We start from the raw sequence: 26,133 nt of genomic DNA on the forward strand, positions 1-26,133 counted from the left end.
ACCCCTGGAGAGCCAGGGCTGGGAGGGGGAGACGGTGACCGGTGCCTGCTAAATTTAGACCTCACTGATGAAAAAAACAAAAAGAAAGAGAGAAAAAAAAAATAAAAAATGCAGGCTCCAAATTTAGCCTGATGCAGCTCCCACTGAACACCGCTCCATTGTGCTGCTGCTGCCAGCACCCCTTCAGCCCCAGCATCCTGGAGTGGGCACCACCTCTTTTAGTCCTCATGGGTGGGGATGCCACACGTGGCCAAGAATCACCCCCATGCACCCCAGGAGTTAATTAGCATCTTTATTGGAGGCAAGCTCACGGCGGTCCAGGTGTACACGGCAACACGTGCTACGCTACGGACACCATTCCATGCAGGCAACCACAGCTACACACACAGAGGGAGGAGCGGGCTGAGGCTCCCATGGGCACTGGGATTCCCCAGCTTTCAGGGGTCCAGTGCCTAAGGGCTTGTTTGGGGATTTGGTTCCATCCCACGCACTTGGGATGAACTGGGAGACACTGGGGAATGAGGGGGATCAAGGCCTTGAGTGCCCCTCAGCTGCATGGCTTATTCCTGCCTGGAGCCAGGGACAGCTGGGCTGAAGTCCCAGCTTCTGTGGGTCCCTCTTGGGCTCGGAACCTTTGCACCATCAGACAAAGGAGGTCAGGAGCTGGCAGGCCTGTTGAGCCATGCCTTTGGCAGTGTGGGAGCAGATTGGAGCTGGGTCCCCTGGCACAGGTGGCAGAGATCATCCCCCTGGCCATCAGTCTGGGTTGGACCCTGGCAGCATGGTGCTGGTCCATCACTATCCCACTGGCCCAGAGCAGTGGCCCTGGGCTCCCTGTGCCCTGCAGGACGTGGCTGAGTGTTCACCCCTGGATTTCAGCTGCTCTGGCACTGCCAGACCCAAAGATGCAGGCACAGACACAATGCCCTCCTCCTCCCCTGGCTCCACCACCACTGACAGCAAACCACAGCAGAGACCCCAGTGCTGCTCTTTGCCCAGAGCTCAGCAAACTGTGACGGGGGCAAGGAGCAGGAAAACCACTGCTGATCCCATGCAGGCTCTGAGATAAAACCCTGGGTTGAGGCTGAGTGGGCAGGGAAATGGAACCAAACCTGTTGACCTCGTGTGCTGCCATCCCACGGAACAAACCTGTCACCCTCCTGCTGGCAAAGCTCTGGAGATGGCAGAGGTGGTTTTTCCACCCTCCCTGAGTGTGGGGCTGTGAGGCACTGCTGCCATTGGCAATGAACTGGGGAAATTGAGGCAGCTGGTTCATGGGACCTGGGGTTTGTTGGGGGACACCTTAGGGGACAAGAGGAGGAGGAGGAGGAAGAGGAGGAGGAGGAGGGTGGATTTATGCCCTGCTGGTGGTGTGTGCCTGTGTACACAGGTCACAAACAGTTCCCTTCCAGCTCACTGTTCACTCTGGAACAGTGATGGCAGCACCCTCTGCCAGGGGAATGCTATTGAATGGGGACCTGCAGCATCAGGAGGGACTGGATGGGCTCTGGGAAACTGGGGAGGAAAGGGCGACTTGTCCCAGCCCTGTGGCAAGGACACAGTGGGCAAGCAACAGTTTCCCTGCCTGTGGTGACATCCATGGGGCACATCCCACTCCCAGTCTGCTCCCAGCAGCAGAGGAGCCTCCACTAGCCCCAAGGGAGCTGCCTGGGAGCGGGGGCTGATTCAGGGTGTGGTGGTATCCTGCATGCAGGCCCACTGCTGGAGGCAGGGGGTGACTGCAGAAGCAACCAGCAGTGCTTCCCATGGGCCAGTCTTGCCAACTCCTGGCTCCTGGGAATACATTCAGACCATCAGAAACTCCATGCATTCATCTGTTTTCTGGTCCCTGTGCATTCTGGAGAGAAGCTGCATCCCCCCCATATGTCCATCCATGCCACCAAAACCTGTGCATCCCCGTGGGCTCCAGCAGCCATGCAGACAACAGATTCTGTGAGGCTCCTTGGATTTGGAGAGGGTTGTGGGGAGAGCTGGCCATACAGAAACCGAGGTGCAGTCACTCCCTGTAGCCCAGGAGCGTCAGAAGCAGCAGCTATCACACAGGGAGAGCACCAGCCTGGCAGAGCACCTCAGGAGATGTGTAAAATTGCTGGGGACACTTCCAAGTGAGAAAAGCTTCTGGATGTCTGTCCCCAGGGTCTCCAGCCCCCAGCACAGGCTGGCAGGCTTTAGGAGAGAGGAAAAGTCCATGTGGAAGGAGGTGTCATGGAAGACAGCCAGCAGAGAAGGGAGGTGATGTCTGTGTCCAACCTGGGCTCTTAAAAAGGTGACCTCCAGAGTCCCTTTTTTGTCTAAAGTTTGCTAAATAAATACATAAATATGAACACAAAGCCCAGAGCTTGGGCTGCTCCCCCCAAAATCCCTTTTTTTTTTCCCCTTTCCCTGTAAAAACACAGTCTCCTCCCATCCACCCCACGCTTGTCCCTGTGCACTGTCTGTCCCCAGCCTGTCCCACACCTCGTGGCTCACTGGGCTGGCAGCAGTGGTTCTTTGCATCTCTCTTGAACCTCACAGTACAGAGGTGAGTGGCTGAGATGGCTTCTCTAGGCTAAGGAAATAAATAATTGCTCCCATTGCAAGGATTGGGGGACAGAAAACCAGTGCAGTGAGTCATCAAGTGGTCTTCAAGGGAATGATAAATAAATAAGTGGAGCTTAGCGCTGCCTCAGGAGCACATTCACTGGCACCTTGGCTGGAGGGTATTTAAATAAAGGGGGAAAAAAATTCCCAGTCCTAGTGCTGCTCCAGCAAATGTGCTCACGGCATGCCAGCCTCCCTTCTCCCCCTTCTTCCATCCCAACTTGAGAGGATGCTTCTGGTGATCAGGAAGGAGCCTGCAAGACCTTCCCAGGATAAATAATCCCCACTGGGCATGGAGGGGGAGGGAGTTTGTGTCCCCACCACAGGATGGGGATTTGGGGACCCCTGCATCAGGCAGGTAGCTGGGATGCTGAGTGCCTCCAGGTTGTGGATCCTGGGATGATGCTTTAATCCCGAGCTCGGTTTCTCCTCCTCAGGAAAAAGAAGCTGCTCTTCTGGGGGGGCCCCAGCAGCATGGGCACCTGGCTTTTATGTGTAATTTTGACCTAAAAAGAAGTAGAAGAACCCAGCTAAGTAAGAGGGTCCTGAGCCCTCCCAGGCACCCTCCAGCCCCAGGACCCTCAGGAGTGACCCCGTGGAGCTGGGAGCACCAGGGTGAAGAGCTCTGGAATCATGGCCAGGTAGTGCTGGGATGGGAAGAGGATTTCTCCTTTGTGCAAGAGGAGAAATGGCAGGAGACTCTCCTGCAGCTCCCCCTGGGGGAATGCTGCCATGCCCACCCATCAAGAAATGGGCATGTCATGACTCCAGGGCCCTCACAGGCACAGAGGCACAGCTGGTGGGGCTCTGTGGCCACCCACCAGCGAGCACAGCTCCTCCTTTGCCACCAGGAGCCAAGGCTGTCCCACCCTGCTGTGCTGCCAGCCCCTGCTGCCCCATCCCGACATCCTGCCAGCCCCAGCCCAGCTTCCTGCCCCCTCCCTGGGCACTCACGGTGCAGGATGGCTGCATCCAGGGTTCCCCATCCACCTGCATGGGCAGCAGCTTGGACGTCCTGCAAGGCACGGAGAAGAGAAGGTGACACAGGTGTCAGGTTTTGCTGCTGGTCGGGCACTCAGCTGTGAAGGGGACAAATACCTGATGATGACAGAGGAACACTGGGCCAGTCTCTTCCCTGCACTCTTCAGCCCCGTGTAGATCTGCCCCATTTCCATGGCGCCTTCCAGCCCCACCACCTCCAGGAGATGGTCGCTGAGGTCTGCAAGAGAGAGGGATCTGAGCTGGTCCCCCATCCCCCTGCCTTCTGCTCCCATTTGAAACCTCAGGGTCAGCACACAGGGCTGCTGTCTGTCCTGAGCAGATTTATCCAGAGGGGATTTATCCTGGTGTCCCAAGACCACCAAGCTGTGTGTTTCCAGCGCTGGGCAATGCTGCTATCCAAGGAGCAAAAGTACTCCTGGTCTGAAACAGCACCTACACGGTGCCAGCAGCAGATCCCCACCAGCCCTTGGACTGTTTGTTTGCAGTGTATGAAATGATGACACCCCTTGCCTGGGACCCTGGCGTGCTGCAGCTCCCCAGAGGCCAGCACATGTGGCAGAATATCTGGTCAAATCCCAGGGTATTGCCTTTTTCACAGCACATCCTGCTCTTCTGGGCCACCAGCGAGGACACCTGACAATGGCACAGCTCTCTGCTTCAGGGTCCCCTCTCACATACACCCCCTGCTACCTCTGAGAAATCCTCTGAGCCTCCCATGCCCTCTTACCCCTCTTACCACGAGTGGGGATGTCCCCAGGGTACCAACCCTGCTGTCCCCTGCAGCCCCTTTGGGACTGCCTGGCACTCCAGCCCTCTCCCCACTGCCTGCTGCCACTGGCTCACACAGCAAGGGACAGATAGTGACAATCTGGGATGTGACACTGCTGTTCTGGCAGCCACATCACAGGGGGCTGATTCCCACCCAGCCCCAGGCCGTGGGAGGTGGTGGGTGAAACACCCAGGCACCCGGCGTATTTTGCTGGCTGCTTTCTACCCCGCTACTCCCCACTGGGGAACGCTGCCAGCACTTTGGGCTGTCCCCACCAGTGGGTGTGAGGTACCAGCTGGGCTCAGCGTGGGTCCTGCTGCTCCCAAACCCCACACCCAGCCTGGCAGCGCTGTGCTGGAGCCTGGGAAGGTCCTTACAAAAGCCCTTGGTGCCAGCTCTGTGGTTGGGTTCCAGCTCTTCCTCTGCCGTACTGTGGGCTCACCCCGGCACACCAAAAGACACAGAGCTGATAACAACCCCTCCAGTGCTGTTGCTTGCAGAGCTGGTGAGTGCCCAGCCCCGTGCTGACCCTGCACTCTCCCATTGCCCTCTGCTCACCCTGCACACAGAACTTCAGCTCCTTGGCGTCGGTGACCACTGTGCCGAGCGGCTTCTCCGGCGCCTTCTTGCCCAGCCGGTTGTACCCACGCTGCTTCTTGGTCTCGCCCCACAGGTTGGAGCCCCCGTACATGCTGGGGATGTTGAGGACGGCGATGCCCTCCAGGGATGTGGTGCTCAGGTCTAGCAGGGTCCCGTCACACTGCCAGGCACAGGGGCGGTGTCAGGGGGGCTGTGCCCACCACACGGAGCTCCCCTCGTCTCCCCACCAAAGCAGTGCGGGTCCCTGAGCACAGAGTGACGCTGGATGGTCTCCAGGGGGCACGGGCAGCTCCAGAGTGGCTGGAGATGCAAATACCCTCCCACTTTGCTTTCCCAGAGCTGTTGTCAACTCCTTGGTGCTCCTTGTGCTGCTCTCTCCCCTCTGTTTCCATAGGACTTTTACTACAGGTCCAAAATGGCAGTTTCAAAAAAGCAAATTCCTGGGGGACCACATAAAACCTTGGCTAGACTCTGTGCTGTGACCCAAAAAGGGAGGCAACATCACCTTGACCCTAAAGCAACTTCCACCCAAGGAGCTCCAACACCTGCTTTCCCCTCTGTCCTTATCCAGACTGACTCCAAAGGACTGGAAAGTTTGGCTGCCCAAAAAGTAGCTCAAAGCAGTTTGTCTTCAAGTGCCATTTGGAAACTAGAAATAAGGCTGGAAGGAAGTTAGGGGAAGGTGTTAAAGGGAAAAATGTTGGGTTTTGGAGAGCAAACCACAGTGCAGCACACAGAACTGGCATCCCAAGCTTTGCTGTCATGCAGCAGGACTGTCTCAGCTGAAAATTCCCTGTAAAAGTTAAAATATCCATTGCCTGCAGCTTTCCCACAGGATTGAAAGCAACAGCCATGGAAATGGATTTCTTAACTTCAGATCTTCTCACGCTACCCAGACATGGATCTCCTTCCTAAATACATCTGGTGAAAGCAGCCACTTTTCCACCCAACTTGAATTTCTATATAGCATTCCTATTTTCCTTGAGGCATCTGCTCTTTACTTGCCACTCTGTGCTTCAGCAAATCCCAGCACAGCCTTTTCCTTGCATTTTGGTGATGCAAAAGCATCTCTGCCCTCGCTTCTTGTGCTGAGAGGAATGAAATGGGCTAATAAGCCCCTTCTGTTGCTCCAGTTCTGGTTGTTTTCCTTTAACAAAGGTCTAGAGCTTGTTTTTACCCCCCCCCCACCTCGGTCTGTGCTGAGGACACCAAGCCCGGATATGCGGAGCTGGGCGCTCACACGAGCGAACGCCTCAGTGTGTCAGATCCTTTCTGCCTCCCTGGTGCTGCGAGATCTTATTTTTAGCCTCACATTGAAAGCAAAAAAGCAGGAATCTTCTGGTTTGGGAGGGAAGAGCTGTCTCTCCAAGGCTTGGAAAGGATGTTAATCCTTTCGTTCTCAATACGCCTTAATGATATTGTGATTTGTGGGGAGAGAAAAGACCTTAATGCTCTGAGCAGTGATACCAAGCCAGAGGGCTCTGATTCCTTGTGGGATGGACAACACACCTCAAGCATCATCCCCAACACAGGCACCTTTCCCACCTGCCAGCGAGGCAGTGGGTGCCAAGCCAGCCACGGTGGGATGGGAGTGAGCTGGCTGCCAGGAGTGCAGGATGCTGGGATGCTGCAGGAGCCCGTTCCTGCCCACAGCCGCCCACGCCTGCCCACAGCCGCGGGCAGGAGCCATTCTCCCCCCAGAGCCCTCCCCAGTCCATGCCAGGGAGCTACAATGGGCCCTTTGAGCAGGGGCAGCTGACAGCGTGCTGGCAGAGAGGCTGGAAGGAGAAATTTGCAGCTGGGGGAAAAAGCAAATTCATTTCCAGGAGTTGTAAGGGGAACGAGTGCCAATTTCCAAAACAAAACTGCTATTTCTCTGCAAGGCTGACAGTTGCCTGGGAGCTGGAGGGACGACAGGCGGCTGCTTTCAACTTCAAATGCTGCTGGATTAACGCTTTCTTGGCACTGGGCTCAGCTGGTGGGGACACACGCTTGGTGGGGAGCACCCTGAGAAGGAACGGGGGACACCTCATGCCCATCTCCAGCAGCATTCAGTTCCACAAACATGGACTTTTATCCACCCTGGGACACTGCTGCACCGATGGGGAAGGAGGTGAGATGGTTGTGATGCTGGTCCTGCCCCTTCCCACAAGTTTCCAAGGGTGCAGCTACCCACTCCAACCTTTGGGAAGGGAAGAAACTCCCTGTATAGAAACAGGAATCAAAATCCCTCTGCAGGGCCAGCTCTGCTCCCTGCCCAGCACCAGCACCCTGCACCCACCACCTGCTCCGACTCCCACCACCTCTTGCAGCAAGTGCTCTTTTCTCCCCTCACCCTCCAGCCTAAGTTATGAAAGGGTGGATTATCCAGAAATAGGGAGAGACGGAAGTTTACAGCCCAAATCCCCAGCGCAGAGAAGTGACAGCGCTCTTAGCAACCACGGGCCCTCCTCCCAGCTCTAATTAAAGGCTGTTTCCATGTCATCCAATGAGGGCAGAATTTACAGGGACAATGTTCCAGGCATGCTCTCAAATGCAGCTGGAGGTGTGGAATACAGGGTTATTCTTCTGCCCACAGCTGGCTGGCTTTGTAGCAAGCGCCGTGTGGTGGAGTAGGGGCCACCATGACCTCCTGCCACCGTGAGGGGTCACAGCCATGTGGTGGCACCCTCTCCCTCAGACAGCTGAGGGATCCATGGGCAGCGGCTCCAGAAAGCCTTTGTGCCATGGCTAGAGCCAGGGACCATCCCAGGAAACCCACCTCAACCTCAACATAGTCATGAAGCTTCTTGCAGGTGGCTGCAAAGGTCTCTGATGTCCCGAACTCGAAGTACCACAGCTTGTTCTTCATCCTGGGGTACAGAGACGTGTCAGTGTCCCCCTTGGACACAGCCTCTTGCCCCAGTCAGCAGCAGGATGGGCTGCCAGAGACTGTCTGGAGCTGCTGTGATGGGGACACGAGACATGGATGAGGCACAAGCCATTGTGGAGAGGGACCATGGGCATCCTGGCCCTAGGGAGCTGTGTGGTGGGACAGGGGCGTGTCTGGGGGTTGGGGGGCTGTCTGCTCAAACAGACCTGGCTCCAACACCCATCAGAGGAAGAGGATGGGGGTGCTGGGTGCTCCCCAGGCATGGGATGAGCTGTAAAGAGACAGGGCACCCTATGGAGGCGATGTTTCACACCTCAGCAGCCTCCCAGCACCCTGCTAAGCAGCCCCTGACCACAGCACATTCCCTGCATCAGCTGCTGAGCCAGGCTTTGAGGGGGAGCTGTAAGCTGTGAGAGGCTGGAAGCCAAGAGGAGCTGAGCTTGAGGGCAGAGCCAGACACTCTGGCCCACTCAGGGATTTTTCTAGCAGGTATTTCTAAACCTGGGGATGAGGGTCACAGGCCACAGCTCCTGCTGCCATTTCCATTCATCCTGAGCACAGTGGGAACGAGCTGCGACCTGCTGTCTGCCCTGCCCTCCCTGCCTGGCCTGCTCCTGCCCGTCCTGGAATTCCATACTAATTATAAAGCATGAATGAACCTAACTGGGTGTGTGGCCAAGTTGGAGCAGCCTGACGCACCACACGGGACTTGAAGAAGCCTCCCAAATCCCCACCATACCTGGTCCTGGACCCCCACCACACCAGGTTTGTGCCCTGCCTGTCCCCTAAGGTTGGCCAAACACCAAACCCTCCTGGTGTGATGCACAGCAGTGGCAGGGAGTCCCCCACACCCAGTTCTTGGGGGGCCCTTGGGAAGCCCTCACCTGCTGTTGAATTTCTCAGGGTGTTTTTCTCGCATGATGTGAAAGCGGTGGGCGATGGAGGCGTCCTGTGGGGGGCACAGAGACATCAGTGGCACAGCAGAGAAACAGAATCCCCACCTTGTGCCCCCTGTGCCCCGTGACGTGCTCTTCATGCTCGTCCCTGTGGCACAATTACATGTTGGTGTCATTGATGATGACATTGACAGGTCCAAGGTGATGGAGGGACCCTCAGACAGGCTCTTCCCAAAGCTTGTTAGGTGAGACATAATTAGTGCACTTGGCTTCCTTCCCTCAGCACAGGGGCTCTGCATGGAGGGGATGATGAGAGGGGAGGAAAGGCAACCAGTGGAGCAGTGGGGTTCTGGGGACACCCCAAGACCCTGCACCCTGACAGCTCCCCTGGCAGGATGGCAGCTCTCCTGAAACAACACAACCTCTGCTTATGCAGAGTGGGGGTTTTTAAGCCCAACTTAGAAGCTGTCACCAAATGCCACCTGCATTAGCAGGAGCCTCTGTGAACCCAGAAGCATCCTGCAGTGCTGCAGGTGAGTGACCCGTGCCATGGTGGCACCCCTGGCACAGAACAAAAATGCTGTGAGCTCCTGGGAAGAGAAGGGCTTTCCCCAAAACACTCCTGCTCTCAGGACTGACCCCCAGCACTGGGAGAAACCCCCATGGCACAGGGCTGTCACCCTCCCCAAGCTCCCTAACCTCTCTAGGCCAGGAAAACATGGGGGAACATGGGTCCAAACACCAAAGCAAGGCTTTGCTGATGTCTTGGCAGGTGGGGTGTCCTTGTCTTTGGGATCCCAAACTTCCCTGAATTCTGTTCAAGCTCCTTTCACACTCGCTCTTGCAACATTCCCAGTGGGAAGATAGAGATCTCATGCCTGCTTATGTACCTTGGTGCTGCCTTTACAAATGACAATAAAACCAGAAAAAAAAAGTCCAGGAGATGGAGGGAGGTTGGGAGTGTGAGCAAGGAGGAACAGGAAGGGAGAAACCAACTCCTGCCCCATGGGACTCACCACCCCAATGGAGAAGTAGTTGTTGATGATAGTGGATGGGATGGGATCTCCATTGGCCTCCCTGTCAGTAGGGATGATGTCTATGTGCCAGCGGTCCAGCATCACCTCTGTGCTGTGCTCTATGTCCTTCAGCACCTTCATCAGGTTGCCTCCTTCATAGCCTAGAAGGGAAAGAGGATGAAAGAGGACCAAGGGGAGCACAGCCATATCATAGCCAGGTGCCAAGCCCTTGGGGGCTGCAGCTATGGCACATTCTTACAGCAGTGACAGAGATTTTGGCTAATGGCAGGGCTCTCCAAATGGAAAAGCTTGGGCAGGACTTGGCTGTAGAGAAAAAGCAGTGGCTGCTCTTTTTGGAAGGAGTTAAGAGTTAGAGTTTTAGGAAGGAGTTAGAGGTGCTTGAGCTCTGAACTGCACCCCAGGAGTCCTCCCTGCCCTGGGGGTGGTCACACTGAAGGGTTCCCAAGGCCAGCCAGCCCCTGGGCGATGTTGCCTGTCCTCACCTCCTCCCCAGCGCAGGCACCGTGCGAGGTCATTGCCCGTTCCCAGGGGCAGGATGGCCACCGGTGGGTGCTTCACCAGGTTTGCCTTATCTGCAGTTCAAGGGAGAAGAGAAGTTTGGGGCTGATAAGGCTCATTCCCTGCTCCTCTCCATGTCCCTCCTCAACCAGCAGCCCGGAATGATGCTGCTGGCAGGATCACCACCCCACTGTCACTGGGGGGATATGGGGAATCTCTGGCAGATCACCAAGGATGAAGGTGGATGATGCTCTGCAGGAACACAGCTGTCCCTTGCTCACCTATGCAGTCCAGGATCCAACCCACCGTGCCGTCCCCTCCGCAGGCCAGCACACGGAAATCTGGAGTGTCCCTAAAGAAGTTCAGCCTGGAGAAAGCCAGGAGGGACAAGGGGTGACGTGGGACAGCAGGGCCCGGTGGGAAGGGGCAGAGGATCACCCGCAGCAACTCCATACCCTGGCGTGGGCCCGCCGCGGTCCAGGCTGTACACTTGGCGTGGGTTGAGCAGGTAGTGAAACTTCCGCAGGACCCTGGGAAGAGACAGACTTGAGGAATGCCATGAAGGTGATTCCCACACCAGGAGTGATGCCCGAGGGACCAGCAGCCCCCAGCCCCAGGAGAAGCTGTTCCCAGGCAGGACCCCACCTACCTCTCCCCTTGCCTTCCTCCACTCTTGGGGTTCACAAACACGAGGAGTGGGTGTGTCCCGGGCTGAGGGCTGATCTGCAGGGCAGAAAACGCAGCTGTGAATTCCTGCCTGCTGCTGAGGTCAGTGGCAGAGGTCACCTGCAGCCCGGTGCAGGAACCTACCTGCAGCACTTGCCCATCCACTGTGGTGGAGTTGAACTTGAAGCCCTGGCTGTCCTCGGGGCTGGTGCTGGCAGGGGAGTCACTCTCCGACCGTCGGCAGTGGGACTGCCTGTCCTTTGGGGAACCAAGGCATGGATGCCCAACACTGCCCAAGAGGCAGTGCCAGCAGCCAGGGGAGGCAGAGCAGCCTCAGGAATTCCCTGCTGGGTCCTTAACACTGGCAGTGAGGAGGGGGACACTTACCAGGACAAGGGGGACACTTACCAGGACAAGGGGGACACTTACCAGGACAAGGGGGACACTTACCAGGACAAGAGGGACACTTACCAGGACAAGGGGGACACTTACCAGGACAAGGGGGACACTTACCAGGACAAGAGGGACACTTACCAGGACAAGAGGGACACTTACCAGGACAAGGGGGACACTTACCAGGACAAGGGGGACACTTACCAGGACAAGAGGGACACTTACCAGGACAAGAGGGACACTTACCAGGACAACTGGGCAGATGTAGGATGGGAGCAAGATGTGGTCCTGCAGTGGGCCCCCATCACACTCTGGCTTCACATGGGAGGCACACTTGTTGTGGAGCTGGAGGGGTGGGAGGTAGGCATGTGGAACAGAGGACACCTGCCCTCTCCTGCTCAGGAGCCCAGAGCTGGCCGTGCAGGTGCTGTGGATGTGCCCCAGCCCCGGTACTCACCGTGACTTGGCACCAGACACAGTGCAGGCCAGTGATGCCCTGGTAGCACTTGATGCTCTTGTGACACCTGTCACACTTGGCAGGTGAATTGCCCTCGATCCAGGTGTGCTGCATCACCTGCAAGGCACGGGGACACTGTGGCACAGCACCCACTCACCCGCAGGCATCTCCCTCCTGCCAAGGGTGTCCATCAGGATTTTGGAAGCTTGTCCTGCAGGGATGCTGCTGATCCAATCCAGCCCTTTGCAGAGCCCCTGCGCAGAGCTACAGCAAATCTTGGAGCTGGGGGTTATGTGGGTGCCTGGGGACTGCGGATGGGGTGCATCCTACAAGGCTTTGGATGCTGGGAATGCCCATGAGCTGCTGCCCAGGATGTGAGGGGTAAAACTCAAAGGAAGATGCTGTAGGGAAGCAGAGCAGGAGACCAAGGGGCCTGGACACCCACTGGCTCAGAAATGCATCAGCTGCCTACTCACACTTGTGTTTCTCTTGGATTTGACATAGGTGCTGATGCAGGAAGCAATGTCTTTGGACACACACCTCTCATGGACCGTGTACTTGCAGACTGGTGAGAGAGAAAAACCATAGAGCCACAGAATCATTTGGGTTTGAAAAGCCCTGTCACACCCTCGAGTCCAGCTGTAACCCCAGCACTACCAGGGCACCACTAACCCAAGTGACACCGAGAAGGGGGCATCACTCCCCAGCATGGGAGCTGCCCCCTCCCCACTCAGCCTGCAGCACCCACAGGGCTCAGCACTAACAGGGACCAGTCCTCCCTCCCCAGGGCACCACTGGACGTGGCAGGAGCCACCAGTATGGGAGTGCAGCATTCTGGCAAGGGTCCAGGACTCACAGGAGCAGCAGAGGCCCTGCTTGCGGACCCCCAGCAGCATGGTGCGGCAGAAGTTGCAGTAGGCGGGTTTCTTGAAATGCTTCAGCCTCCAGGCATGTTGCCCATCATCTTTCACGTTCTGCAAGGAAGGAGAGTGGAGGGTCAGGGGGTCACTCCTCTGCTGCCAAGAGTCCCCTCAGCCCATCATTTCTATCAACTTTTCATCCCCTAAAAACCCCATGGTGTTTCTGGGACTTTGCTCCCGGCAGGATCATGGGCTCCCCCTCCTCCCCTTCTCCCTTGGTGCTCCCCAGAGCATCCCTGCCACCTCATCCCCCTGGCCATGTCCAGCTCCACCTCCCACGGACCCTTTGCACCGCCCAGCCACAGAGAGGATCTTGGCAGCTGACAGCAAGGTGACTCCACATTTGGGGCCGCCACTGCCACCATGGGGTGACAAAAGCACAAACATCTTCATCTGGGGCCAAGCATGAGTGCTTTGCAGGAGCCAGTTAAAATTCCCTGCTTTCTTGATTTTTTTTTTTTCTGCCAGAAAGCCTGTCCCCCACCCCACCTCTGCCAGGAAACCATGGTTACCATAAGCAAAACCATCTTTCCTTGCAAATTATTACCTGATGGCCAGGGATGCACTTAAAAGAAAGGAAGGCCAAAAGGATTAAAAAACAAGACAGAGAAAAAAAGGGGGTCCCAACAAGCTCACCTTTGCTCTTTAAACCTCACTCTACAAGAGGGGATGCCATTTTAGGTACTCAGGTTTTGATTAAATGTTCATGGAACTGGGGTGTGCTGCGATAGCAAGGGGCAAGCCCAGCCTGCTTGGGCACAGCAGCTGGCAGAGTGACTGCAGCTCAAAAATGAGCTTGGAAATGTTTGGGGGGGTGAAGGGGGCAGGGTGGAGATGTCAGCAGGGGCTGGGGGCCAGTGTGGGGCTGTGTGGTGCCATAGGAGTGCGTGGTCTGGTGGATAGGCTGGAGCAGGTGCCTGCAGGGACACTCACTGTCTCCATCCCCAGAAGGACCAGCAAGGGGATGGTGGTCATGCCACCCCGGATCCACTCCTCCAGCGTCACAGTCCCATCGTGGTTGTAATCGATCTCCTCCATCATAGCCTTCAAGATCTGGGGGAGGGACAAAATGTGGTGACACAGAGGTGCCAGCCAGGGCTCTGGCTGAGAGCCCCTGCAGCTGCCCCAGCTGCCTCCAGCCCCAGCACTCACAGGCTTCAGCTCAGTGGAGTCCCACTCCAGGTACTCGGCCACGTGCACCATCTGGTTGATGATTCGATCCAGCTCCTAAGCACAAAGCAGTGGCCGATGTCAGAGACAGCTCCAGGCACGAGCAGAGTGCACAGCCCCAAAACCCCAAGGTCTACGTTCCCAAGTGCCTACGGCTACCCCAGTCCCTACCCACATGGGAACACCCCAGTCCTCAATGGGTGCTCCTTCTTTTGTCAGGCAAAAAGAAAATCTGAATTTCTACCCTGAAAATCTGCAAGAAAATCTGTAAGGGGTTTTCCTTGGGAAAAATTATTCTGATAAACCAGATTTTATTTGCAATGGGTTTCAAGGGCAATACCCAAAGAACAAAGAGAAAACGTCAATAGGAGAAGGAGCTGTGCACGATTTCTTTTCTTCCCTGAAATACCATGACCTGATGCAGAGCTACAATTCTTGGTGGGTGGATTTTTTTCTTGCTCCTGCAGGATGCATGTGATCCCCAACTCTGCAATCCAGCTGCTGCTTTCCTCCTCCCTTCCCATATCCCTGCCCCTTTTTGGAGCACCTCACCAGGGCAGTGGGCACCCTAACAGTGTTTCCAGCCCTCTGAGCACCCCCTGATTTCTGTCCCGAGGGGAGGCTCACCGAGCTGTCAAGAAGGCCATTTCCATCGGTGTCATAGAGGCGAAACATAACTGGAGGGAAGGGAGAAGCTGCTGATAATTAGGGCCCAGCCCCAGGGCACCCTGGGGTGCTCCAGGCTGCTGGAGCTTCAGGGTGGGAGCGGCACTGTGCTGGCTCAGCCAGGGTGAGATGTGACCCCAGGACTGTGGAGTATCAAGGCCCCTTGGCCAGACACAGGCAGGAGCAGAAGGGGAAGAGGGGTGATTTTCCCAAGGAGCATCCAGCCCTGCACTCAGGCAAAGCCCCCTGAGCCCCTGGTCCCCCTCTCCACACAGCATTGGCCCCAGGGTCACACTTACACTCCAGCTTGTCTTCTGCTCGTCCCCTCTCCAGCAGGGACAGGTAGCAGACAATGTCCTTCAGGTGCACCACCTGGGCCAAGGGGGTGGGAGGAGGAGGTGGGGTGGCTTTCAGGGAGCTGGGGCCTTTCCGCAGGCTGAAGGGTAACCTCTTCTCCACGCCCCTCGTGCCTGTGGGCAGGGAGAGACCACACACAGGGATGACTTTGGACCAGGAATTGTCACCAGGTGGGACATGGGAACTCTGGGGCAGGGACCCATCCGGCGTGGGACCGAGTGACACCTCAGGGCCAGGGCTGGGACCCAGAAGGGACACAGGAATGGGCATTAAAAGGGCACTTGGGGCTGGAGGCATGAAGCAGATGTGGGGCTGGTGCCATCACAGGACACTGAGGCCACTCAGTCCTTGGGGTGCAGACTCCCTCCATCACTGCAGCTATGGGCGGGGTGAGCAGTAGGAGCCCACAGAATCGTGTCCTGCTGGGAACAAGCACCGACCCAGAAGGAGGGAGAAGCCCAGTGGGCAGCAAGGCAGCTTGCCAGGCTGCCAGGACAGCCCATGCTCGCTGATGGCCGTGCTAATAGCAGGAGGGATGGTCCTGGCAGAGGGGCCCTTCCTCGGGGCTGGCACAGCCGTGACTCATGGGCCCATTTCCCCCTCCCTACAAAATGCTGCCAGGTAATTAAGACATTGACTGATGGGGGCTCTGTGGGATGGGATCGGTAGCTTCAGTTTGGCCAAGCAAAGGTGTCGAGATGCCAGGAACCCAGCAAGTTTGGGAGGTCACTGCCACCACGCTGGGGACCTGAGCAGAAACTGGGAGGACTTGTCACTGCCTGTGTCTCCCTGTGGAGCCCCAGCCAAGCTCACCTGGTGACTGAGGGCTGAGCAGAGACCCAGAGGAGACCTTGGAAGAGCCTGAGGAGTTGTGAGCAGAGGTGGTGCCAGTGGTGGATTTCTGGGAGGATGATCTGGACCAGCTGGGGGAGGCATTGGGGATCGATGCCAGGGTGAGGGATGCTGGCTGTGGCTCAGCTGTGTTGCTGTGGCCGCTCTTGGGCTCCAGGGTGTGTCGTCCCAGAGCACTCCGAAGGGTTTTCCCATTGATCCCTGCAAAGCAGACGTGCCCAAGGGCAGCGTCACACAAGGGTGTGCCTGTGCCCCTTCCTCCAGGAAGTTCCTCCAGGAACTGGGGCTGGGTGCTTGCCCTGGGTCTCCTCTGCTAGCCCCACGCCTCTCTACTCTGGCATCCAGCCCCAGGGCTCCCTGAGGGGCATCACACCCTCCTGCCTGGCCCAGGAGCTCCCAGCAGTGCTCACACCCCTGGATGATGGACACCACAGTGCTCAGGACCAGACAGGGAGGATGTGGTCCTTCATCAGCAGCCAGAGCTGGAGGAGGTTCTCCCTTTCCCTTTGCAATTTATAGTCCTTTCAGCAGATGTCTCCACAAGCCATGAATCCACCCAGGAAGGGCTGGGGGAGGCAGACTTGGGTGCCTGGCACACACAGCCTGCTCTGGGTGCAGCTGAGTGCTTACACCAGTACCTGTGACAGAGGCACAGGCCACCTCAGCCTGCCTGGAGCTGCTGCCACAGAGTGACTCTGGCTAAAGGGCATCTGCCACTGCATCCTGGAGAAATCCCTGCCTGGAGCAGCACAGGGCTTGGGAACCCATCTGACAAATGGGTGGCCCCGATGCCACCCCCTCCAGGTGCCACCCCCCACCCTTCACTCCTGTGAGCAGCGTGGGAGCAAGCCCATGGTGCCACACTCCCGTGGCGTGCCTGGCTGGGTGGCAGGGCTGGCTCACCGAGGGTGCTGTGCTGTGCCACACTGGGGCTCTGGTGCTGGCTCTCAGGGGAGGCTTGGCATATCTTACGCTTGAAGGAAGTGAAGAGGTGCTGGCAAAGCTCCTCGGGCACATCTGCCTCCAGGTAGGTCTTCATGAAGAGGCAGAAGCCCTCGTAGTCGATGGGCTGGGGAGAGGACAGAGGAGAAGGAGGAGGAGGATGGAGGTGCCCCAGGCCACCATGAGTGTTCATGCCCTGGGCCCCCCTCACTGGGTACATCAGCTGCAGAGCCCTCCCCAAAACCAAATCCCAATGGCTGGAGGTAACCTAAAGGGACCCAGAGGCAGCAGGGCCAGAAATCCCCAGGGCCAGTGAGGCTGAGCCAGGTGAGCAGTGCAGGGACAGCAGCTGGGGGAGCAGCAGGAAAGGGCAGAGCAGTGGGACCTTCCAGCCCAGCCTCAGCCCTATGGGGACTATCTTCCTCCTGAGGACTCTGTGACTCCTCCTTCCCTGCTGGGCATTGTCACTGTGTGAGGACAACATCTTCTCAATGGCTTTTGTGGCCCCAGCTGGAGTGAGGGTGCTGTGGTGCCCTGGAATAACAGGGTACCTTCGAGCCTCTCCTTGCTGTGTTCAGCCCATTGATTTTTCTCATTTTGCCTTGATTCTACTGATTACAGCCCCCATGGAAAGGCTCTGTCCTGCTGGCACACTAATAGATGCCTCTGGAAGCACCGCTTGGAAAATATAATCCCAGCCTTCTTTGGAGGAGAGTGAGAGGGCACAGAGCTGTCCCATCCCCATGCTGGCCAAGTCATTTGCTTTATGGGGGAGAGTAAATTGCTCCCAGATTCTGCCTGGCAAGGCAATGCCCCAAAAAGCTCTCAGCAGGACGAGGTGGGATGGCCATGCGGTGGGCACGGGCCGGGGATGGCCGGGGAATCAAGTCCTGGGAGCAAAACCATGGGGAGAGATGGGGGCCAGGCAGGCAGCCCTGCCTTCTCCTGGCTGCTTCCAGCTGGGGGAGCTGGGCTGGGGGAGCCTGCAGGGGGCTGGCAGCAGCACAGAGGGACAGTGGTGGGCACAGGGCCGTACCTGTTCGGGGTTGTACCTCGAGAGGACGCCGTCCCCATTGAACTCCTCCAGAACATCCTTGAGCTTCTTGGTGGAGTCTGGGGAGACAAAGGTGCCCTGTTGAGCATGGCCCCACCAGGCTGCCCTCATCATCCACCAGCAGGATGGTGCAGAGGGGTTTATCTGCTGGATATACAGTTTCTGGATCCTTCTGTGCCTGGAAGAGGTCACCCACGCCCTGCTTCCCCTTCCACATTCAGAGGGCAGGGCAGATACGGAAAACTGGCCTGGGAGTTTTACATATATAGAGAACTTCCTCCTACCAGCATGAAAATAAACACAGACCCAGAGCAAAGCAAGGAAAGCATGGAGCACACTCCAGTCCCAGCTGCTCTGGTGTGCTAAGCACACCCCTGCAGGGCCAGCCATCCCAGAGGATGCCTTAGGCTGCCCACTGGTATCTCCAGGAGGTGCCAGGAAGGAGAAATAGAACTGGATTCATAGAATCATGGAATCATTTAGGCTGGAAAAGCTCTCTAAGATCATCAGGTCCAACCATTAACGAGCACAATCGTGTTCACCAGTAAGATAGAAATGTCTCACATCTCCATGGCTTTTAAATACCTCCAGGGATGCTGACTTCACCACTGCCCTGGACAGCCTGTTTCACGTCTTGACTACCCTTTTGGGGGAAGAAATTTGCCTGAATATCCAATCTGAATCTCCCCTAGTGTAGCTTGTGGCCATTCCTTCTTGTCCTATCACTGGATTGGTCCATGCAAACTTCCACACAGGTGGTAAAGACTTTCCCTGGCTGAGAGTCCTTAGGGCTGGAGTGTCTGGAGGGACATTCATCCTTTCAAAATAGATAAAAAAGGGAGAAGCAGAAAGAAAGATCAAGGTGGGTGAACATTCATCCCTCAACTTCACACACATCTCTGGGTGCGTGCATTTAAAAGGTTCTCAGACACAGCAGCCTTGTTAATTACTGTGAAATCCTCTCTCCACGTGGGGGCTGTGATGGCTCTGATCCCCCCAGCCCTCTCCTGGGGACAGAACTTGGCACTGGACCACAACTGTCTGGGATGTCTGGGGCACTCAAGGAGAGGGATCCTGGCCTTCCTCACAGGATACCCAAATCCTGTTCCCCAGCGAATATCCTACAGGGGAGGAGGCAGCTGCCCAGGCTTCAGCCTTGCTGGCCACACTTTGATTAACGAAACAGAGATGCCATCAGTGTTCTGAGTCCAGCGTTACAGATGGTGTTTTATGGTCTGGGATTCAGGAAAGCAAAGCCCATCATCCTCCAGAGATGAGATACTGCACACACACACACCTCTGCCTGCTGCCCTGCCTGAGGTCTCTGGCTGGTGGGGAGGAGCACGACCCCACTGGGGAACATGAGGAACCCCAGCCTCACCCTTTTGATGTACAGTGTCCCTAAGCACGGCCTCAGAGAGCTCACGGTGTCCCCTTTGCCTCTCAGCCACCTCCCATCCAGCCTGCTCACCCCAGGGTTGTGCCAATTCTGCAGAACAGCACTGTACACCCTTTCTCCCTTCTCCCTTCTCCCTTCATCCTGCGGCTTTCCTGCCTCACCCTGCCCTGCCCTCAGCACCTCCATGGGCTGCACCGCTTCTCCATCAACTCCATCAAAAAGCACACCCACACTCCAGCTCTCAGGACCTCAAGGACCTGGTTTTAGACCCCTGGCCTTTGCCCAGGCTCTCTCTCCAGCTTCTCCCAGCCCCAGGACCCCTTTGGTGCTGCTGCAAATCTCCTTTTCTCAGCAGGAGCTGCAGCAGAGCATTGCTCTGCAAAAGCACTAAGGAAAATTACTGCAGAGGGCTGGCAGCCCAAAGCACACTGTGGAGCAGCTCCGAGTGTTTGGGAAAAGCCAGTCTGCTTTCCTGGTTGGCATTTCACTCTGCTAAGGAACGTGGGAGCCGGCCGCCTTCAGACGGACTGAGCCGTGCTCATGTGTCCGGCCCCCGGAGCTCAGCTAAATCCTTCTGGGCAGGCAGGCATGGGGACCCCAAACAGCTGGGGTTAGAGGCCAGGGACTTTTCCAGCCTCTCCACCCAAAATCTAAGGAATCACCAGGTTTTCCAGGAGGACACTAAGGAAAGGCAGGACACCAGTCCAGCACAGATCAACAGGACTTTTCAATCTGCTCTTCTGGTCCCAGAAGGGCGCACGGGGTACTCACAGTCCGTGTACTGCTGGAGCTGGGCAAACTCGGCGGGGCTGAGCGAGATCCACGTGCCATCACTCATCTTCAGGCAGCAGGGACGCGGCACCAGCCGCTGCCTCCGTGCCAGGCTCGGTGCCACAGGTCCCAGAGAGCACTCGGTCACGTCGGCACGGCCAGGGTCACCGGGGGCTCTCCCACTGCTGGCATCACACCGCTGAGCCTGTGAGAAGCCAGCCCCAGAGCTTCAGGGCACCTGGTCAGCACCTTTCTCCCTGGAGGGGACAGAAAGAGAGGAGGGGGTCAACAACATGGCCCTGCTGCCATGGGGACATTCACCTTCAGTAGTGGGGGTCTGTGGAAATTTCCCCACTTGGAAATGGGGTGCCAGGGTGCTCTCCCATCCCTGCTCCAGGGAACAGAGTGTGTGGGCTGCAGTGGAACAAAGGAAGAGCACAGGGCACTTCACAGTGTGAACGTTCTCAGGGCTTGGTGTCCCTGGGGAAGCTCCCACAGCCTGGTGGCACCCACAGCTCTCACTGGCCAGAGGATGGGGCTGACAGAGGTCAAGCAAACACCTTGGGCAGGGAAGGGAACTTGTCACCCCCAGCATTTCCCAGGGGAACCCAGCATGGGGAGCAGAAGGAAGAGCACGATTATTTAAAGATCCAAAAACTGAGGCAGGGAATACAAGAGAGTAGAAACTTCCAGCTTACTCCTGCACCTTCAAAGCTGGTGTTTACTTCCAGAGAATCATTGTAAATGAAAATCTGCAGTCAAAACTGGATGCAAGGGGAAAATCTGTGCCACAGAAAAACCCTGACCAAAGGGCCCTCTCCAGCCCACCCATTAATAGGCTTCAAAATGTATTAGATTTTTTCATTTAACTGAATTGGTCATCAAGCAAAGGGCAGCATTTGGAGGAGGTGGTTTTTCTCCAAGAAGTTTGATCTCCATTTTAGGGTTGTTTCCCTGCTAAATGTTGGCTCCCAGTTTCCACCAGGCTGAGCTGATGGACTGGAGAAAGCAGAGCAAGGATGAGCTGGGAGAGATCACGGGACTTGGGATGATGCTTGGGGAGCACCCACATCCCCCAGGCAGCTGCACCTTTCCATTCACAGAAAAACAACTTTGATTAAGATGAACAAGTAATTTTGGGGAGCCATCGGGTCCCATGTGCCACACCAACCCCACCCAGAGTCTCCAGGGACATGCACATATGATGGGGGTGCACCAGGAGCAGTCACTTAACCCCTCATCCTCAGCACTTTGCCCACATTTCTGTACTAATGCTATTTTGGCTTTATGTTCAGCTGCTGAAAATGCTCCAGGGCGAGATGTGGTCCCGGGGGCAAAGCCTGGTGTTGGCAGAGGAAGGAGCAAACCCTCTTTGTGGCTGTGGGGAGGATGGTGACCCCTGAGGAAACAGCACAGGGCTGAGCACCTGCCCAGATGGTTGCCAAAGGGTTTTCCAGCTGCAAAGAGTGACTGCACCCCAAGAGAGGAGCCCAACAAACCCTGGCTATGCATTTGCTAAAGCTGAATGTCACAGCTCTCCTTAGTCCTGTTCAGGCCTTTCCCCCCAGGAGAACAAAGTCACTGGGGTCTTGTTCCACCCCTCCATGGGACTTCTTGGCTGCTTCTGAGGCTGCCTGAAGGGCTGTGGGGCTTGGGGAACCCACAGGACACTGTTCCTGCCCAGGGATTGAGCAATGGCAGTGCCAGGACAGGGAGCCCTGTCCCAGGGCTCTCATGGTGGGCCAACATACAATCCTGGGGAAAATCTCACCTTCCCACCCTCACTGGGGCTCTGCAGCCCCAAGACTACTCATCTCCAGCCTGTGACTATCCCAGCTCATCCCAGCAGCTCTCTGTCCCCATGCCACCAACTGGGGACAGGCTGGAGGCAGCAGTGGTACGGCGAAGGAAGAACTACCCAATGTCTTCCCACACTGGCACTGGTTTTGTGGGGATCTTCATCTTGATGAAAGCACAAGCAAGGACATGGTGTTTGCTCCTATCCTGGATGATGGGTTTGTCCCAAAGTACCCCCTAGGCTGGTCCAGAAGAACTCAGTCTGTAAGAAATTCCCAGGAACACACATAGACTTCATGTTTCCTGGCAAACAAGCCAGGATCAGATCAGAACCTCTTTTTTATCCTAAACTTATCCAAGGAGAGATTGAAACTACAAAACCAGCTAGAAGAAAAGGCAAAGGGGAGGACTTGTCTGGCTCCAGCTCCCTGAAGGAGTTTGGGGGAACTGAGCCCTCTCACAAGAGGAGAGGGAAACAAAAATATCCCTCATTTCTTTTAATGGCAGGTGACAGGGCAGCACAAAGCACCAAAAGGAAAGCAAAGCAGAGCTAATTGGGCCATCCCAAGGGGCTTTCCCCCAGCAATTGCCACTTCTGGCACATCAGCCTCGGATTTCAGGAAGGGCAGGAAAAATCCTCCTCAGGAATCCAGCTGCTCCTTGTTTGGCCGCCCTCTGAATTGTCAGCGGCAAATTATGTTCTATTAAATCAAATTTGCCTCTCGCTAAAAATAGCTCCCTACTAGTGTTACAAATAACACCGGGTTACCCTGCCTGAAGGCGCTCACCGGGACACGGCCCCTCTTCCCCGCCGTGCGCCTGGGCACCGGCCTGGGCACCGGCGTGGCTCAGGGAGGCTGGCAAAGGATAGACACTGGGGGCACCTCGGAGCCTCCCAAACCTTCCTGGAGGGAATAAGCAGTGCTGGAGCTCTTGGGAAGTTGCAGGGAACATGCTGCCAGCCGCAGTGAGGACAGAGGTGCTGCCGGGAGCATCGATGGGTGCAGCTCCGTGGGAGCCAGGGCTGAACCATGTAGGGCCTGAAATGCGCCAAGAAGGGAAATGCCAGGCAGGAGTTAGCCGTGGGCAATGGGAAGCAGAGCCTGGATGTGTGGCAGGATCAAGCCACAGGCAGTGGAATGCGTCAATATCCCTAAGAAAGGGCTGTCCGTGGGCAGTATTCAGGGATGGGGGACTCCTGGAAGCAGCAATGGGATGGCAGAGGAGTTGTTTTTCCAGCCGGACATCCCTGTCAGGACCCAGCTCCTCCATCCTACAGCACAGTGCTCTGGGGGTCACTGTGGGGTTGGGAGGGCTTGTTCCACTGCCACCCAGACCCCCAGGACCACAGCTGATGGGGACCTAAATGTCCACACTGGGGCAGAAAACCAGAGACAAGGGGTTGGCAGCTTCCAGGTGCCTCCAGCCTCAACTGGCTTCACAGGAACGCGTGGATGGGGCTGCAGCACATGCCCCGCAGGAGATTTCTGCTTCAGATGCCCTTTGGGAAGGAAAAACATCAACTCTTTGAGCTGCAGGAGGTGGCACGAGGAGGCAACACTCCTGCTGAGTGCACACACACACGTGCAGAGGCTGTGGCTCCCTGGCAGCAGAGGGACACAGCACGGCAGGGTGCTGGGCTCTTCCCTGCATCCCTGCCCGGGCCTGCAGAAGCCACAGTCACGTGCAGCATCTCCTGGGGCAGAAGCATGGGCAGGTCCCTGCAGGAATGGCATTTTCCAGGCCTCCCCCATCATCTTTTGGAAAGATCAGCCTATTTTTGTGTTGGATGGGGAGAGGCCCCTGAGGCGGTGGGTGGAGTATAAATCCCTCCTGTCCCACTGCAGCAAACAAACCCCAACCAAGTCACGCTCAAACTATTTTCTGCAGCAACAGGAGAAGGCGCTTTCCTGCATTTTGCCAGCCCAAGAGGACACTCAGGCTCGGCTTTTTCCATTCTCCAAACCTGTTGCTGTCTAGACATTTCCCCTGACCCTTTGACCACCCACCCTCACGGAGCAAGGCACGCTGTCCAGGTACATCCCACCAACTTTGCTTAGGATACTGAGCACCCTCGTGGCACGAGGGCGATGAAAGGCGCTGACAGGGATGCCCTGCTCTCCCCCACAGTGACACAGTGACATCTCCACACGGAGCATCCGTGCTCTCCCCCACAGTGACACAGTGACAGGTGGGTGGCTGTAGCCAGCCCTCCAGCCCCAGGGTGGCTGTACCAACTCTCAGATGGGTGCTGGGAGAGCTTGGCTCAACCTTGTGGCAGCAGGGATCCAGCACAGCCTCCCTTGGAACTCGCCCACCTGCCAGGGCCAGGAGAGCTCGGCTCATACCCCAGAGACACCAACAACTTCCTCACTTACTCCTGCTGGATTTTTAGAGAATAATTTTGCTGGCTGAGTTCGGAGCAGACTGGATCTGAGCTAGGATACCTTCAGAGCAAGACCCTTTCAAACCAGACCTTGTCCCACGGAAAAACCCTTTCCAGACAGGGAAGCAAATGCTGGCCCTGCATCCCAAGGACCGGAATCCTCCTCAGCATCTCACCTCCACCACCCCGCACCTATAAGCCCAGGGCTTCAGGACACCCACCAGCCTGTCAGACGGAAGCCCCGGCTCTGTCTCTGCAGGAACCCTGTGGCCACGGGTCCCGTGGGTTATAACCACACCTTGTGTGAGGGAGCGCTGCTTCCTGGTAGCTTTGAAATGCGTTCTTCCCTTTCATTCCCCAACACAACCTGCACAACAAGTCACATCCAGCCCCCTTTCACAGACCAGCCACACCGAGCAGCGCCTCAGTCCTCCCGTATTCCAAAGCTAACGACCCCGGCAATTTTTACTTAACTAGAGAGACACTTAACGAGCTTTTCCGGCTTGGCAACACACAGGAACAGCTGGATTGGGCTGTTCTGCCCGGCCAAAGGACGGGTGGTTTCATAGCCAGGCTGAGAACCAACACATGCTGAGGCACCAGGGAAGGCGGTGTAGCCCCCTGGGCTGCTTTAGGGGCTGCCTGCCATCCTCCTCACGCTGGGGACAAGGGTATGCTGCCCTCTCCTTTTCCCACCCTTCGGGAAGCTTTTCTCAGGAGTGGAGACACTCCTGGGATCCCCGATTCCCCATCCTCAGCGCTGCCCCGGTCCTTCAGAGCCCCCAGCGCTCCCCGACCCGCTGCGGAAGGGGTCAGGGCTGGCCCGGGAGAAGATCGCGGACTCCGAGGGGAGCAGACGGGCTCCTGTCCCGCGCGTGGGGCGGGAGATCCCGCGTGGATCGGAGGGGGTTTTCCCACTGACTGGAAGAGGTGAACCCCCAGGCATCCCCGCCCAGCCCCGCGTTCCCCCCCCGCCGCTGTCCCCTTACTTGGCGGCGGCAGCGCGGTGCCATCGGCGGCAGCGGCCGGAGCGCTCCGGCGGCTCCGGGGCTGGCGGTGCCCGGGAGCGCTGCACAGCCCGGCGGCTCCGGGCGGGGATGGGGGGATGCGAACGGGCCCGGCCCGCCCCGCCGCTCCGCCCGCCTCCGCCGGCACCGGGAGGAGGACGATGAGGAGGAGGAGGAGGAGTTGGAAGGAAGAGCCCGGCGGCCCCGACCGCGCCTCCGCCCCTCCCCGGGCCCGGCGCAGCGCCGGGGAGCACCGGGGCGGGAGCAGCCCGCTGCGGGGGCGGTGGGAGACGTGTTTCTACGCTGAAACTCATTTATGATGAGTTCCCACCTCCCCACAGCTGCAGGGTTTTCCCCGCTTTCCGATGACCACGCACTCTGCCCCGCTCACCGTCCTTGTCCCCGTGCCTATCTCCATCCCCAGCCTTAACCCCATCCCTGTCCCCATCCCCTCCCACTTCCCCATCTGCGTTCTCGTTCGTGTTCCAATCCCCTTTCATGTCCCCATCCCCGTCCCCATCCCTGTCCCCATCCATATCTTCATGCCATCCTTGTCCCCATCCCGGTCCCCATTTTACTCTTCCTTGGGCCTTCCCTCCCCCTACACCTCGATGTCTCTGTTTCAAAGAGTTTCACCCATAGCAAAGGTTGCTCTTTCCTCAGGAACAGAACAAACCACTGAAAACAAACAAACAAAAAATGCCAAAACAGATAAAAAGCGTTTTTATTTTCTTTCCATGACGCGTCTGCCTGCCTGCTTGGGAGTGACACTATTTCAGGCATGTCTATTATTTATGTTTCGCTATATTTATATTAATTAGAGACGTGATCCATGCACGTAGTTCTCCAGCTTCAAAAAAAAGCAGGAGAAGGGGACTGACAGCTGGGACTGAACTTGCTCAAGAGAAGCAGAAGCAGGTTCTGCAGCTGTAGCTGACTGTGCACCGGTCCTAGATGATGTTCCTGCTCTACACGGGGGATCTCTCCAGCCCCAGATCCACTTTCCCTCCCTCTCTTATGG

General features: G+C 56.9%; 1 protein-coding gene across 2 annotated transcripts; it reads right to left on the reverse strand.

Moving 5' to 3' along the window:
• Positions 1-278: 278 nt before the first annotated feature.
• On the reverse strand, positions 279-25,227 carry LOC102104417 (diacylglycerol kinase beta). Of its 2 annotated transcripts, XM_005529498.3 has the most exons (25): positions 25,095-25,227; positions 19,923-20,179; positions 17,735-17,811; positions 16,660-16,825; positions 15,718-15,957; positions 14,847-15,017; positions 14,509-14,558; positions 13,864-13,938; positions 13,645-13,764; positions 12,648-12,765; positions 12,268-12,356; positions 11,792-11,908; positions 11,581-11,679; positions 11,086-11,199; positions 10,925-10,998; positions 10,731-10,805; positions 10,557-10,642; positions 10,260-10,349; positions 9,757-9,917; positions 8,729-8,793; positions 7,734-7,824; positions 4,931-5,132; positions 3,700-3,820; positions 3,556-3,616; positions 279-3,107 (listed from the first exon to the last, which is right to left on the reverse strand). In XM_005529498.3, the coding sequence occupies exons 2-25, from the start codon at positions 19,987-19,989 to the stop codon at positions 3,009-3,011; spliced, it is 2,628 nt and encodes an 875-aa protein (XP_005529555.1). In that variant the 5' UTR covers positions 19,990-20,179; positions 25,095-25,227; the 3' UTR covers positions 279-3,008. The 2 variants fall into 2 exon arrangements, with proteins under 2 accessions (XP_005529555.1, XP_087917171.1); XM_088061045.1 differs by lacking the exon at positions 25,095-25,227 and having other exon boundaries at positions 17,751-17,811; positions 19,923-19,991.
• Positions 25,228-26,133: the final 906 nt, after the last annotated feature.

Source organism: Pseudopodoces humilis, chromosome 11 (genome assembly GCF_049639895.1).
Source record: "Pseudopodoces humilis isolate 2021_Gansu_Grassland_sample_001 chromosome 11, ASM4963989v1, whole genome shotgun sequence".
NCBI lineage: Eukaryota > Metazoa > Chordata > Aves > Passeriformes > Paridae > Pseudopodoces > Pseudopodoces humilis.

Coding starts and splice junctions, on each gene's coding strand:
- LOC102104417 (XM_005529498.3), bottom strand. CDS start 19,989: ATGAGTGATGGCACGTGGATCTCGCTCAGCCCCGCCGAGTTTGCCCAG. Junction 10,643..10,730: donor CGCGGCGGGCCCACGCCAGG/GTATGGAGTTGC, acceptor GGCTTTCTCCAG/GCTGAACTTCTTTAGGGACA. Junction 3,108..3,555: donor GGATGCAGCCATCCTGCACC/GTGAGTGCCCAG, acceptor ACTTCTTTTTAG/GTCAAAATTACACATAAAAG.